Source organism: Falco punctatus (assembly GCF_963210335.1).
Source record: "Falco punctatus genome assembly, chromosome: 1".
Lineage (NCBI taxonomy): Eukaryota > Metazoa > Chordata > Aves > Falconiformes > Falconidae > Falco > Falco punctatus.
This window is the reverse complement of record NC_137580.1, coordinates 58,886,910-58,900,785: the sequence shown is the minus strand read 5'-3', so window position 1 is coordinate 58,900,785 and position 13,876 is coordinate 58,886,910. Positions and strand designations below refer to the sequence as shown.

The window sequence follows — 13,876 nt, the reverse complement described above, 5'->3', positions numbered from 1 at the left end:
CATGTTGAATATAGCTTAACATTTTTAATATGCTCTGTTTCTTTTTATTTAACTGCCTATTATGTTTAATTTCAGGCTCTTGATGGTTTTTTTTTAGCAATTATGACAGATGGAAATATAATATATGTGTCTGAAAGTGTAACTCCCTTACTTGAACATTTGCCAGTAAGTACAAATTGCTTTCTATAATGTATCAGTTTGTCTGTGGATGGTGTTCTGCTATGGGTACTAATGAACCGTTAGCCTTTTTGGCGTTATAGAGGATATGTATGCTTTGTTGTAATGCTTTTGCCTTTTCTTCAGCACAACTTTCTACTGGTCTGTCTACTATATTAAACATTTACTTTGGAAATACAGAATACAGTCCGCACTATGTTAGGCAGGATTATGAAGTGCCAGACTAGCATCAGTTTCTCTTTAACATAACTGAAATAACAGTTGACAGCAGGGCACCCTTTAGAGTTCACACCTATCACAGCCTCTACGTGAGTCAGAGGGTTATTGCTAAAAAGTTATATCTTTGGAATTTTTTTAAACTACTTTTTTACTCCTTTCTTGCCAAAGAACTCATAAGACATGCATTGCTGCCGGTTCTGCTTTTTAAGCTAGATACATACTTTGGGTTATATCACATTCACTCATCTTTAATCTTAGTGGATTGCTCACTGGTAAATTTAACATTGTAGTTTTTAAAGTTACCTTTGAATAATGTTGTTCTGAAATGAAGCAGATTAGTACTCAAAAACGCAAACAATTGATGAGTGAAACAGTGAGTTCTTTTCCAGAAGAGAAGGACAAATGACTGTTAAAGGATAGGTGCCTTGCTGTGTTTTTGTAAATATCTGAGTTATTTACATGCCGAGTATTTTGTGAAACTTGGAGTGGCGTATTTAAAAAATGATTCTGCAGAACATGAATACCCCTAAGGTATGCATGGTATCAGCCTGCAAATTTTGAAAAATGTACCGGTAATTATGATTAGTTTTTTTAAAAAAAGTCGGTTCTCAGAGGCACATTTATACTTTGCTTTTAGGTGTGATTTATATGTTGCAACCATACATTCTGTGATCACTGTTTTCTGAATACTTAATCAAATGCATTTGTGCACATGATTAGTTGTTCCATTGTTCAATTTTATTGCATTCATCTCTGTTGTTCCCAGTTTTGTGTACATAGTTGTGGAACTAATTATGAAATAATGTTGTGGGTTGACCCCAGCCGGCAGCTAAGCACTGCACCAGTGCTTGCTTGCTCACTCCCACCTGAAGGGATGGGGGAGAAAATTGGAAAAGTAAGAAAAGTCCTGGGTTGAGATAAAAGCAAAAGTCATGCACAGAAGCAAAGCAAAACAAGGAATTCATTCACCACTGCCCATCAGCAGCCCGGTGTTCAGCCACCTCTAGGAAGGCAGGGCTCCATAATGCCTAACAGTTACTTGGGAAGACAAACGGCATCAATCCAAACATCTCCCCCTTCCTCCTTCTTCCCCCAGCTTTGTATGCTGAGCATGACGCCTTATGGTTTGGAATATCCCTTTGGTCAGCTGGGGTCAGCTGTCCTGGCTGTGTCCCCTCCCAACTTCTTGTGCACCCCCAGCCTGCTCACTGGTGGGGTTGTGTGAGGAGCAGAAAAGCCATTGGCTCTGTGTAAGCATCGCTCTGCAGTAACTAAAACATTCCTGTATTATCAATACTTTTCAGCACAAATCCAAAACAGCAACATACTATCTACTATGAAGAAAATTACCCCAGCCAAAGCGAGCAATTGTATTTATAAAATCAATTGCAATTGGATATAATTATTGGTAACATGATAACCTATATGATGTAGGGAGGGTCTGTCTTTTGTTCCAAGAAATTATTTCAGTGTAGAGGATGCCACTGACAGGTTACAGTGCCCTAGAACAACTCCCTATAATTTCTAATTAAAATGCTTCTTTACATGGAATTTTTGCATCCCAGGGAAGTTAATACAAGACTCCATTGTACTTCAATATGTATTTTTATCTGCTTTTCATTTAGTGTTTTTCATTAAAGGTTTTGCAGTGCCAAAATTAAGACATAAAAGTGAGATTTTTTTCATGCAGAATATTCATGTGTATTCCAGCAGGTGGCTTTGTTGAGTCAGTAATGTTCTTCTGAATTGTGGAATTGTTTTGCATTTAAATAGTAGGCTTTGTGACATTATACATCTTGCACTAGTTTAATGCTTATGAAATCTTTTTCTTTCAGTCTGATCTTGTGGATCAGAGTGTATTTAATTTTATCCCAGAGGGGGAACATTCAGAAATTTATAAAATACTGTCTTCTCATCTGCTGGAAAGTGGTTCATTGACACCAGAATACTTAAAATGTAAGTAGTTACTGCAGTTTAACCTGTGTAGGCAGCTCAGACCCCACAGCCACTCACTCGCTCTCCCTAGTGGGATGGGGAAACAGTCAGAAGGGTAAAAGTGACAGAACTTGTGGGTTGAGATAAAGATGGCTTAACAGGTAAAACAAAAGCCATGTACGCAAGCAAAGTGAAATAAGTAATTAATTTGCTACTTCCTATCAGCAGGCAGGTGTTTAGCCATTTCCAGGAAGGCAGGACTCCATCGTGTGTAATGGTTACTTGGGAAGACAAATGCTGTAAGCAGAAATGTCTCCCCGCTTCCTCCTCCTTTTCTCCCCGATTCCTCCTCCTTTTCTCCCCGCTTCCTCCTCCTTTTCTCCCCGCTTCCTCCTCCTTTTCTCCCCGCTTCCTCCTCCTTTTCTCCCCGCTTCCTCCTCCTTTTCTCCCCGCTTCCTCCTCCTTTTCTCCCCGCTTCCTCCTCCTTTTCTCCCCGCTTCCTCCTCCTTTCCCCAACTTTTATTGCTGAGCACAGTGTCATATATGGTATGGGATATCCCTTAGGCCAGGGGTCCTCAAGCTTTTTAACCAGGGGGCCGGCGTGCGGATGCAGTGGCAGGCAGCCATCTGCGGCTGCTTGGTTCCCCCCCCAACCCCCGGCGGGGGGGGCGGGGGGGGGGTGTCTGTAAATACCAGGGGCCGGATTGAGGGCCCTGGGGGGCTGTATCTGGCCCGTGGGCCATAGTTTGAGGACCCCTGCCTTAGGTCAACTGTCCTGGCCGTGTCCCCTCCCAGCTTCTTGTGCACCCCCAGCCTGCTCGCTGGCAGGGCAGTGTGCGAAGCAGAATAGGCCTTTGCACTGGGTAAGCACTGCTCAGCAATAGCTAAAACATCCCTGTTATCAATGCTGGTTTAGTCACAAACCCAAACCACAGCAACATATGAGCTGCTATGAAGAAAATTAACTCTAATCCAGATAAAACCATTACAGTAGTTATATTAAAAATAATCTGCAGTGTGATAACATGATCAGTTCTTTTTCTTCTAAACAGAAAAAGGGTGAGCCTTGAAGAACAGAAGTGCTTTTTGTTGTTTCCCCCCTGCTGAAGAGTAGAATTTTCAGCATTCCATTGCATTTCACTCTGTGACTTTCCCATGTATAAGAAAGTTTCATCTTGTTTATATAGCTTCTATTTAGACAGTTGTAGCAGTTGGCAAGAATAAAAACATAGCAGCCTAATGAGTTTTGGAAGTGCATGCTTTAGTAAACAAGTTCAGGGCAGCTGCTGCTTTAAAATAGCTCTAGTTTTTCGGGGGTTTCTGTCACTACCATTCAGACCCTTCATGCACAAATTCTAAAGGAGTTCTTTTCTTTAGGTTAGTTAATATCACGGTGGTTAAAAGCAGAGGCTGTAGTCAGTTGTAATCGCAACACTTACTGTATCTCGATAAGTGTGCAGCTTAATTATTCCTGCTTTTCATTTCATGTTGTCTGTGCATTTCATCAAGCGTATAACCTATTAATTTGTTTATTCTTTTCTCAGCAAAAAATCAACTAGAATTCTGTTGCCATATGCTGCGAGGAACAATAGATCCAAAAGAGCCACCTACGTATGAATACGTAAAATTTATAGGAAATTTCAAGTGTTTGAATAACGGTAAGTAATTTCAGTTATGTTAGTGTGGAACATCTAGGCAGCTTCAGAACTAAACAGGCTTGGGACCATTGTGCAAACCTTAATGATGAACTAAAATCAGTCTTTCAAAAGAAGATTTTGAAGCAGAGTTACATCACTTCTTCATTGGTTTAGTGAAAAAAAAGAAAAGCTGCAAAGCTGCCTATCAGGTGTTGCAGGTCTGTGTGTTTGAATGTGAAATGTAGTAATTATGGTTAATGCTTTCAATTAAAGAAAACTAGTATCTTGTAAAATATTTTTACAAGAATGTAAGAGAAATTTAAGCAAAGACTTTAAAATAAAAAGCCTGGATTTAGCATATGTATTGAAGCATAATCCATACTTACTCTTAAGCAGGTGACCAAGTAACTTGAAGATCAGTGGTACTGAGTACCTGCAGTTCTCATTATGCAGTGAGCTGGGAAGTAAAATGTAGTTTTCCCCCCCTTTCAATTCTGTGCTTTCACCAACAGGAGTTACCACTCAGATAAGTGGATGGGCCAGTACAGTTTTCTGCACTGAGTTCCTTCTCCCTTCCATTGAAGTTATTTTTATTAGTTATATACTCGTATTATTTCTCTGTACTACGTCTCCAATCTGTTTGGCTGGCCTGTGAAGCCTGTTTACTTGAGAGGCATTTGGTCAGCCAGACAAACGGCTTGTGCGACGTGCTCAGTAGCATATCTTCATAAAGATCGACCCCCAAAATGTTATCAAAACCAGTATCTTGTAAATAAACCTGTAGGGGTTTTATGTGGTGTCAGTATTTTTCTCACAAAACGGGGAGAGGTTGAGTCTTAGTGCCAAATACAGGTATGTAATATTATAGGAAAGACAAGAAACAGGCCTGAAAAGGCCAAATATGGTGCTAGTCTTGGAAAGAGGAGGGTTTGGGAAACTGCAGACCTATCAATTGCATTTCAATATTGGGAAATTCTCTAGAACAAATAATTAAACTACACGTGAACTTCAGGAAGGCCAGCAAGGAACTGAATAGCAACCATTGTGGATTTTTCAGGTAGAGATAGCAGCAAATCAAGTCAGTTACCTCTGCCAAAGAGTAACACACTGTGGATAAGAGGACAAAGCACAAATAAATGACAGATTTTTTAATATGCTTTAGGCAGTTACCATAATCTGTTCTTGCAAAAATGTAAGGGGATCACATGTTAATTGAAATTGCTGGAGAGTAGCTGCAGAAACTGGTTGGAAAGGTTACCAGTGTTCATTGTCAAAATGGAGTTTTAATGAACGTCTGGATTTAAACAGTATTTTCATTAACATAGTTTGCAGTCATGAAATGATGCAAAAACACTAAAAACAAGATAAGAATTCAGCCCCAAGTTTAGAAAATAAATTATTTTTTGAGAAAAAACGCAGACAAATTGACTAAGTAATCAAATGCAAGTTACTCCATGTAGGAATAACAAACTATATGACCAGGACAAAAGGTTACAGTCAGCTAGATACCAGTCCTTTAGAAAAAGGAATTAACTGGGGAATGTAAACTGAACATGACCAAATCACCATGACCAACCACCAAGCTGTGAAATGCCAAAAGACCCTTTTAAAGGATAGTCTGAACCATATGAAATAATCCCACTGCAATTCTTAGCACCTGTATGTCCTCATCCAGTTTTTGACACTTACTTGTTGGAAGTAAAGCAGTTGAAGGGAGTTCAGAGTAGAGCAGTGAAAGCAATCAGAAATTTAAAAATCTTAACTTACAAGGCAAGATAAATTCTGAAGACCAAAGGAGAAGGGATAAGATAAAGAGGAAGGGATTTACCTGTTCTCTTTCTGATGGAAAGAGCAAGGAGCTGTAAGTTTAAATTGCATGAAGAAACTTCAGTAGAAGTTCTCATCTGGAGTTGAACTTGAACCAGTTAGGCTTGGAAGGGCTTGACAGCAGTTTGCAGTCACCATCTCTAGAGCTTAGTAAAGATAAACTAAATTGGTATCTGCTGGAAATGAAAGGTAAGGTTAATCTGTTTTGAGGTCTAGTCCATCCTTTGCCCCCTTGTGATTCCATCCACCTCTGTGATTCGGTACATGGAATCTGTTTGTTCTCAGCTCAGTGTCCTGATTTGTTCACATACGTATTACATAATTATGCCTTTGATAGTTGTTACTTAGTATGTCTTCAGCTTGTGTCATTTGAATGTGATGGAAGCCTAGAAAAAAATAGTTACCTCAAAATCTAAAAGAAAAAGTTAGCAAAACCTGATAAAAAGAAAAGTTTTACAAGATATTTTTGAAGCAAGTATATTCCAGTCATTTTCAGTAGTTACCAAGAAGGATTAGAATTGCTATTATTTTCTTAGAAGTGCTCTGTCAGGTAATATCATATTAACTGTAATTTTCATTCCTTGAGAAAGTTACCTGATGGTTGTGTACCCATTACTACTCTACAACTACTATTCCTGTGCGTATTTGTGTATATGTAGCATTTTTCTTAATGCATGTTGTTATAAACAAAGCGCATTAGATAAATATTTGGCCATTTGTCTTGTGATCTTATTGCCGTATTCCTCCACGCTTATATTGTAGTGTGTTGACCTCCTCTCCTCTATCTTCCCTCAGTTCCCAACTCAGCGCACAATGGTTTTGAAGGAACTATTCAGCGATCTCACCGACCTTCATACGAAGACAAAGTTTGCTTTGTAGCCACAGTTAGATTAGCTACACCTCAATTTATCAAGGTATTATGCACAAATGAAACCACTTTTGTATCATTTTTACATGGACTCTGAACAGGAAAGCTTCAGAGAGAATGCGCACATTTCAAATATTATTAATGAAAACCATAAAGGATTTTATTACATGAAACTGAAAGTGTTTTTTTTTCTTCACACATAGATAGGTTAAACATTGTGCAAAAGGCTAAATGTTATGCACAGCATCAAATGAAGTTATGGTGAATACAATTTCTAAATAATCACATAAAATAGTAATATGCAAGAAATAAATTTAGAAGTCCATAGGAATATAAATTAGCAAGTTTAACATAAACAAAGATAGCAGTGAGATTACATGGAGAAATTAATATTTCAGTTGAAATTTGGATGTGAATGTTATGCTGATGGTCTCGCTGTACCTTGACACAGAAGCAGATCTGGTAGGGCTTAATGAAAGCTTGCGTTACTTGTCAGTAACAGAGAGTTGGTTTTGAGGTAACAGAACTCTTTTTGTTTTGTTTCAGTGCTGTTATTCAGTAACTTGGTTGTTTAAAAAGAACATTTTGCTTAACTGCAACTATGCAGTGAAGGTATCTTTCCAAGTTTAGAATTGATTGTGGATGAAGTTAGTAGTTTACTAAGTATAATCCTGTTCCTCACCAAAATCAGTCAAATACTCAAGATACAGTACAGGATAGTCCGTGATTGTGACTCAGATTATATGTTTTATACAAATATATGAATCAAGGTGCAAGATAGTCTACTATCTAACGCTTGTTCTTGCAATTCAGTTGTAAAAAATGCCATGAAATGTATATATGGCACATCGGTAAGCTGCTGTCTGCCATGCAGAACCCTTTGACCATTTAAATTTTCTGCCCATAAGTTGAATGCACTGGTGTCTTAAGCTGAAGATCGGTGGTGGTAGCCTCTGAAGATGTGATCTATATACTTTGCACTTTGACAGCATAGTAGGGAGCCTGTGGAGAAATCAAACTTCTTCAATTCTGGCAGGCTGAATAGGAACTGGATCTCTCCAAGCTGCATGCCAGAGAAAGTTTGTTGTCTATTTTTTCCTGAAGCCATGGAAATCTTTCATCTGACACTTTTCTTCCCATGTGGGTCTAAATAATGTTCTTCCTGTTATACCTACAGTCTGTAGAGATGTTACATGTGTACATTTTGCTGCATGAAATGCTTGGGGGAATAAAGACCAACCGGGCATTATTTCCAAATATTTTTGTCTTTTAGTCTGACAGGAATATGCTATAGTAAAACTGGTTTTCCTACTTCTGGAACAGGACATTTGGAAGTTGAGGAACATCTGTTTATGATCTTTTCAGGTCTGTCAGTCTCCTGAGGGTAAAAGCATTACAGATTATATGGCCAAAGTTTCATTCCTCTACCTGAACTTCTGAGCCCCTACTGCCTAAGGAAGCTTTCATGTTACAGAGGTGTTAAGATCCTCTCAAGGGTTTCAGTTAGTGCTGTTCATCTGGGGAATCTTCTTGTGAAGAAGACCAACGTGAGAGTGAAGACTTTTAATCTGAAAATTACTTGCTTATACTCTTTGGATACCTTCTGTTATTATTGAGGCTAGCATTGAATAGACTACAGCAAATAAGTGTAACTTCAGGAACTTCACCATCTCAGTAACTTTACTACTAAATGTGTGGTGCAGACAGTAATGAGATGCGCATTTTAGTACTGGATTGCCTTATTTAAGGTAGAACCTGCCTGCTCATCTGCCACTTTTTGTCTTTATTTCAGATGGTATACGGTTCTGGATTTTTTTTAACCTAGAATGTAATTTCTCAAGGATATACAGTGCTTTTGCAGAAGGCCATAGTATTATTGAGAATAATCTCAGAAAGTTCACATTTTTGTTTTCTGCATATGACCCCACCACTTTTGTGACAAATTACGCCACAGATTTTGTTTCCTCAGTGAAGGGATTTGGCTCTACACATTCTTTAAAAATTTGTCTTGCATTTTGGCTGATAGATGGTTGAATCCTATCAAGAAGGTAGGCTTAATCCAGCCAAAATGATTCTACCAGAATAGTTTTTGTTATAAATTAAAGTCCTTTCTTTTCTAGATGCCTTGTTGAACAAGATAGCTTCTGCCCAGGAGTATTTTACAGTGGAATATCTGCAAGTCATTAATACAAATGTATTGAGTAATCAGATGCTAACCTGCTGCCAGCTCCTCTTTAACAATCATGTTTTTACTGTGATTTTACTCCCTGCACTTACGTTATTTTTACTTTTGTTCTGAATCTTAGGAAAGTAGATGAACTTTAGGGTTTAGGGGTAGTTTCAGTTTTGAAGGTTAAGTCTTACGAACTGGAAGTCACACCAAGAATCATAAATTTGTGCGCAGGATGATTTTCTTCATTACCTTCATCATATAACTCACTTTCTAGTCACTGCCTTTAGATTTTACATGATGAAGGTGAGGAAAAAATATTGCCTAGGTATGTTCAATTTTTTCTTTCATAGAAAGAAAACTTAGAAATATCTATTTAAAGAACTGCAAAATATGCACTTAAACTCTCTGTGTTGTAATGTGGAAGAATGTAAAGGAAGGTGGTCTCTTTGTAGGAACAACACTTAGTCTGCTGTATTTTTCTGTAGGACTATTTTAGTTACAGATGTTTACAGGGCAGCAGGGTGCTTGTCTGTCCACATCTGTCATGAATATTATGTCAGTGCAGCAGCAGCTTCCATAGTGTGGTCTTCAGGAAACTGTTGTGGTATCTGATCATCAATAGATTCTACTGTGTTCCTGGCAATGGGAATACCGTTGCAAGTTCCTGCAAGTATGACACAGTGTGCAGGTGTTCAAAAAAGAAGGATTTACTGATCTCTAATTTTATTATAATTCTTTGATGGGTGTATGCATGCATGCATGCATTCTATCATCCATCTTTCTTTTTGTAAGGCAGTACTAGAGGAGTTTGCAAAAGAACTGATTGCCTTGGGGTACTTGGCTCTCAGCATCAGGCACAGTACTTGGGGCATCTTTACCTGTCTGGAAGGGGATAATCGAAATTGACTGACATGCACTGATTGCACGTGTCTGAGCAGAATACATTTAAAACGATGTACAGAATATCTTGAGGATTTGTTGTAATAGTGGAGATGCAATCATTCTTGTACTTTTCACAAGTTCTAAACATAAGAATAGGGTGTTCTTTGTAGTATGTCTGTGCCTTCAAGCCAAAGTGATTCAGATTACTCTGTATTTACAAAAAGGTAGAATCATATTCCTAAACTCAAAATAACATGACCATCTTGCTAATTTTGGGTTTTACACATTATAAGCATAAATTGTATTCAGAGTGTCTGGTGGGAGTGTTTCATGTCATCTTTTGCTTGTTAGAAGTTAAAAGCTTAAGTGCAGGAACTATGGATTTCTGCTTGTACTGCTGTGGTTGTAGATACTGAGTTTGAGTTTCATCTCATGCCAGGGTGGTTCCATTTAAATCAACTTAATGTCAGCCTCGCACAGCTGAGATTAGATTCTACCTCATACTATGCATCTAAACAAGCAAAACCAATGAAGCTGTCTAAAAATAATATTATAACTGTTGTAGACTTACCTACTAACTTTAGGCAAGTCTGAATTTCAAAAGAGTTTATGAATTAGAATAGAGCAGTTTTGAGAGAGTGTTGGTTTTTGTGTGTTTTTTTTTTTCTTTTTAGGAAATGTGCACTGTTGAAGAACCCAATGAAGAGTTCACATCTAGACATAGCTTAGAATGGAAGTTCCTATTCTTGGATCACAGGTGCAATTCCTTCTATGTATAGCAGTAATAGTAGCTGAATCACAGTGGTGGCTATAGTATTTAGAGTTCGCTAATCAGCATTAACTACTCATAGCTTGTGTTGGGTTAATTTTTATTTTTTTTCAGAGCACATGCTGTAATCAAGAAAACTTAAATAATGAAATAATTTTGTTTGGCTTTTTTGTGTGAAAATAAAATGACATTAATTTTTGTATTAATTAGGGCACCTCCAATAATAGGTTATCTTCCATTTGAAGTTTTGGGAACATCAGGCTATGATTACTATCACGTGGATGATCTAGATAATCTGGCAAAATGTCACGAACATTGTGAGTACGACTAAGTTGCTAAAACAAACAAGTTTGTTTTATAGATGTTTGGTGTAAAGTTTGTTAAATTGTACAACTGTCATAGAGAAATTTTGTGATATATTTGAGTGAAGCATCTTTACTCCTGTTTGACATTATTGCACTGCTGATCTTCATCTTTTTTCTTTTGATAACAGAACTACAAAAACATTTAACTTTATCTTATTATTTGGAGTTTTCATGGTGGTAAATTGGAGTGCACAGCACTATGACAAATACTTCTTCAGTTCTTCCATTAGCATTTAAAAGGCTCTGTGATGTTTAATACATGCAAAAGTTGTTTGAACATTTAATAGAATAAGCTTTCTGTTTAGCTATGTTTTTCTTTATAAAGCTGTATTTAAGTTTTTTGCACGTAAATTTTTCAGAATATCTTAAAAACTCCCACAAAAACGGAAGTTTGAATTCTGCAGTTCTCTGAAAAATGCAGTGTAACTTTTTTTTTGTAGGAATCTACAGTTTAAAATCTGTTCTTTATCATTGTCATAATACTGGATTTAGACATGGTTTGGGACCATATGAAGCTGGGAAATAATGTTTATTATGCAATTGCAATATTTACAGCCTGGAAAGACAGTAAACTTTATTCTTTACTTCTATAGTAATGCAATATGGGAAAGGGAAGTCATGTTACTACAGATTCCTTACAAAGGGACAACAATGGATTTGGCTGCAAACACATTACTATATCACGTATCACCAGTGGAATTCCAGGCCAGAGTTTATTGTCTGTACGCACACTGTTGTAAGGTAAGTTATTTTTTAAAAATCTGTATTAGAGAGATTCTCATGTCATGGGAGCTCTATTGTTAGTCTTTTTGGAGGTAGAGGAATCATAGCAGTTTAAAGAATCATTGAAACACTTCCTGAGATACTTTGTAAGCAAGGTAGCTCTGAGGAGTTTGGTTTTTGAGGTATGTTTTTTAAATCATTCAAGATAATAGTCAATTTTTGGTTTGTCTTCTAGTTATGCGGAAGTTAGAGCAGAAAGACGACGAGAACTTGGTATTGAGGAGTCTCTTCCAGAGATTACAGCAGATAAAGTGAGTGGCTGATAGAATTTTATTTTACTTATTCTCTCATACTAAAAATAATGTGTAAGCAAATACATAGCCGCAAGAAGTGTTTTGTCCTGTTATAGATAAAGTAATTATTTTGATCTCTAAATAATATGACTATTCAAAATGATCAAAGCAGTCTAGGAAGGGTGTTTGTTAACTATGTTCTGCCCTGAACACTCACTCTCCTCTTTTCAGGGCTTCATGTGCATGTAGTTACAGCATGGCAGTACCCAGCAGTCCTTATTAAGATCTAATTCCTGCAGAGTTTGATTCATTAATAAATGTTCTTCCTTACTGGAAGCACCTATAATCTGAAATACCAAGGTCAACTCACAAAGATGGCTTAAAGGAATTCACAAGAGGAAAGCAGGAGCTGTTGCATTGTCTGACTGTCCCACTTCTTAGAAGTATACAAAATTCGTTTTGACTTAATATCCTTGGAAGCCCAGTGAGTCATAGATAAGCCAGTTTATGCAGATGCTTTGTCACATTTTCCCCTGGCAGTTCAGAAATGTTCTCCCTTGGCAGTTCAGCAAGTTTCATCTGTCAGTGCTCCTTCTAATGGAATTAACTCATCCTTTTTCAAAAGAATAAGCAGTTGACTTATTACACTGGTGTTCAGACTGAACTGAGTTGCTCAAGAAGGAGGTCAGCTCAGTAGTCAGTTTATGGTGTGTGTCTCCATGCATTTTGGTTTCTAAGCTTACATGGCTTTGGTTTGGTTTCTTTTCTAACGATAAAAGCCACAAATGGAAACTAAGCTTACAGGTATCAAACAGGCCGCTACTTCTGCACAGTCACCTGTGTAAGTGGGTTGATTAGACACAGCATATTCTTAGGTGTTTGCTAACAGAAATGTACTTTGTGTGCTGAATCAGATAATTATTGTTTGTATGTGTCTCTTCAGAGTCAGGACTCTGGGTCTGACAATCACATAAACACAGTGAGTCTCAAAGAAGCACTGGAAAGATTTGATACCAGCCCCACACCTTCTGCTTCCTCCAGGAGTTCAAGAAAATCTTCACATACTGCTGTATCAGATCATTCATGTAAGCACCAACTGTTGAAATTATAATTGCCTTCCTAGTGAAGGCTTTCTCTGCTTACTTCAATCAAATGCACAACTAGCAGTTATTCATCATTTTATGAAGAGTGTGCAAATGAAAAAGTCCTTTTTGATGGTTCAGAGATCTGCTGACTCTCAGATTTTCAGAGGTTGTGTAGTGACTTCTAAAAGTTCAATAGCAGACCCTAGAACACTCCATTTCAGTCCATCAGATTCCATTATTGTTGGATAGTCAGGGTAAAAAAAGAGTCCAAGCCTTAAGCTTTTTTTTATTAATGCAAAGTTTCCTGTGATTTGATTATTGCATTGCAGAATTGAGATTACTATTAATATGTATCTTTCTGTTGTAACTCTGAACATTGTCAGCAACACCAACTAAAATGACGGTGGACACTAGCACTCCTCCAAGGCAAAGCTTACCGGGTCATGAAAAGACTGCACAAAGAAGATCATCTCTGAGTAGCCAGGTAACTCATCAGAGAAAAATTTTGTATTTAATGAGTGTAATTCACCTTTAAAAGGTGTTATTAAATCCATATAGTCTTTGTTCCATTTCTTCTGAAAACACATAATTTAGACTTTTAACAGTTTCACTTGGAATACATGATTATCAGAACTGTATCATCAATATGCAACTTCATTATACTACATTTTATGGAAATACAATAATTAAGCATAGAAGGTTTTTTTGACGTTAAAGTTTGCAAGATTTTGTATGAATCTTACCACTCACACAGAACTTCTTTCTGTGATTCTGCATTTTGAAGATAGATAGATAGATATGTATATAAGCAATTACATACATCTATATATCTATACAATTGCCAACATGATGCTGTCTGTGTCCCTATAGAGAATTCATATAAACTCAGGGCTCTAAGAATATTAGTGAATACTTCCATATAG

General features: G+C 37.4%; 1 protein-coding gene across 3 annotated transcripts in view; it reads left to right on the top strand.

Annotated features, from left to right (window-relative positions):
* CLOCK (clock circadian regulator) overlaps positions 1-13,876 on the top strand; it is a 38,931-nt gene that overhangs the window by 10,809 nt on the left and 14,246 nt on the right. For 2 of the 3 annotated variants that reach the window (XM_080385399.1, XM_080385400.1), the window contains exons 6-15: positions 76-165; positions 2,232-2,352; positions 3,876-3,989; positions 6,591-6,709; positions 10,393-10,475; positions 10,698-10,804; positions 11,446-11,593; positions 11,811-11,886; positions 12,812-12,953; positions 13,337-13,437. In XM_080385399.1, the coding sequence (XP_080241525.1) occupies positions 76-165; positions 2,232-2,352; positions 3,876-3,989; positions 6,591-6,709; positions 10,393-10,475; positions 10,698-10,804; positions 11,446-11,593; positions 11,811-11,886; positions 12,812-12,953; positions 13,337-13,437 (1,101 nt within the window). The remainder of the gene's footprint in view (positions 1-75; positions 166-2,231; positions 2,353-3,875; positions 3,990-6,590; positions 6,710-10,392; positions 10,476-10,697; positions 10,805-11,445; positions 11,594-11,810; positions 11,887-12,811; positions 12,954-13,336; positions 13,438-13,876) is intronic. The other variant, XM_080385401.1, reaches the window with a different exon arrangement.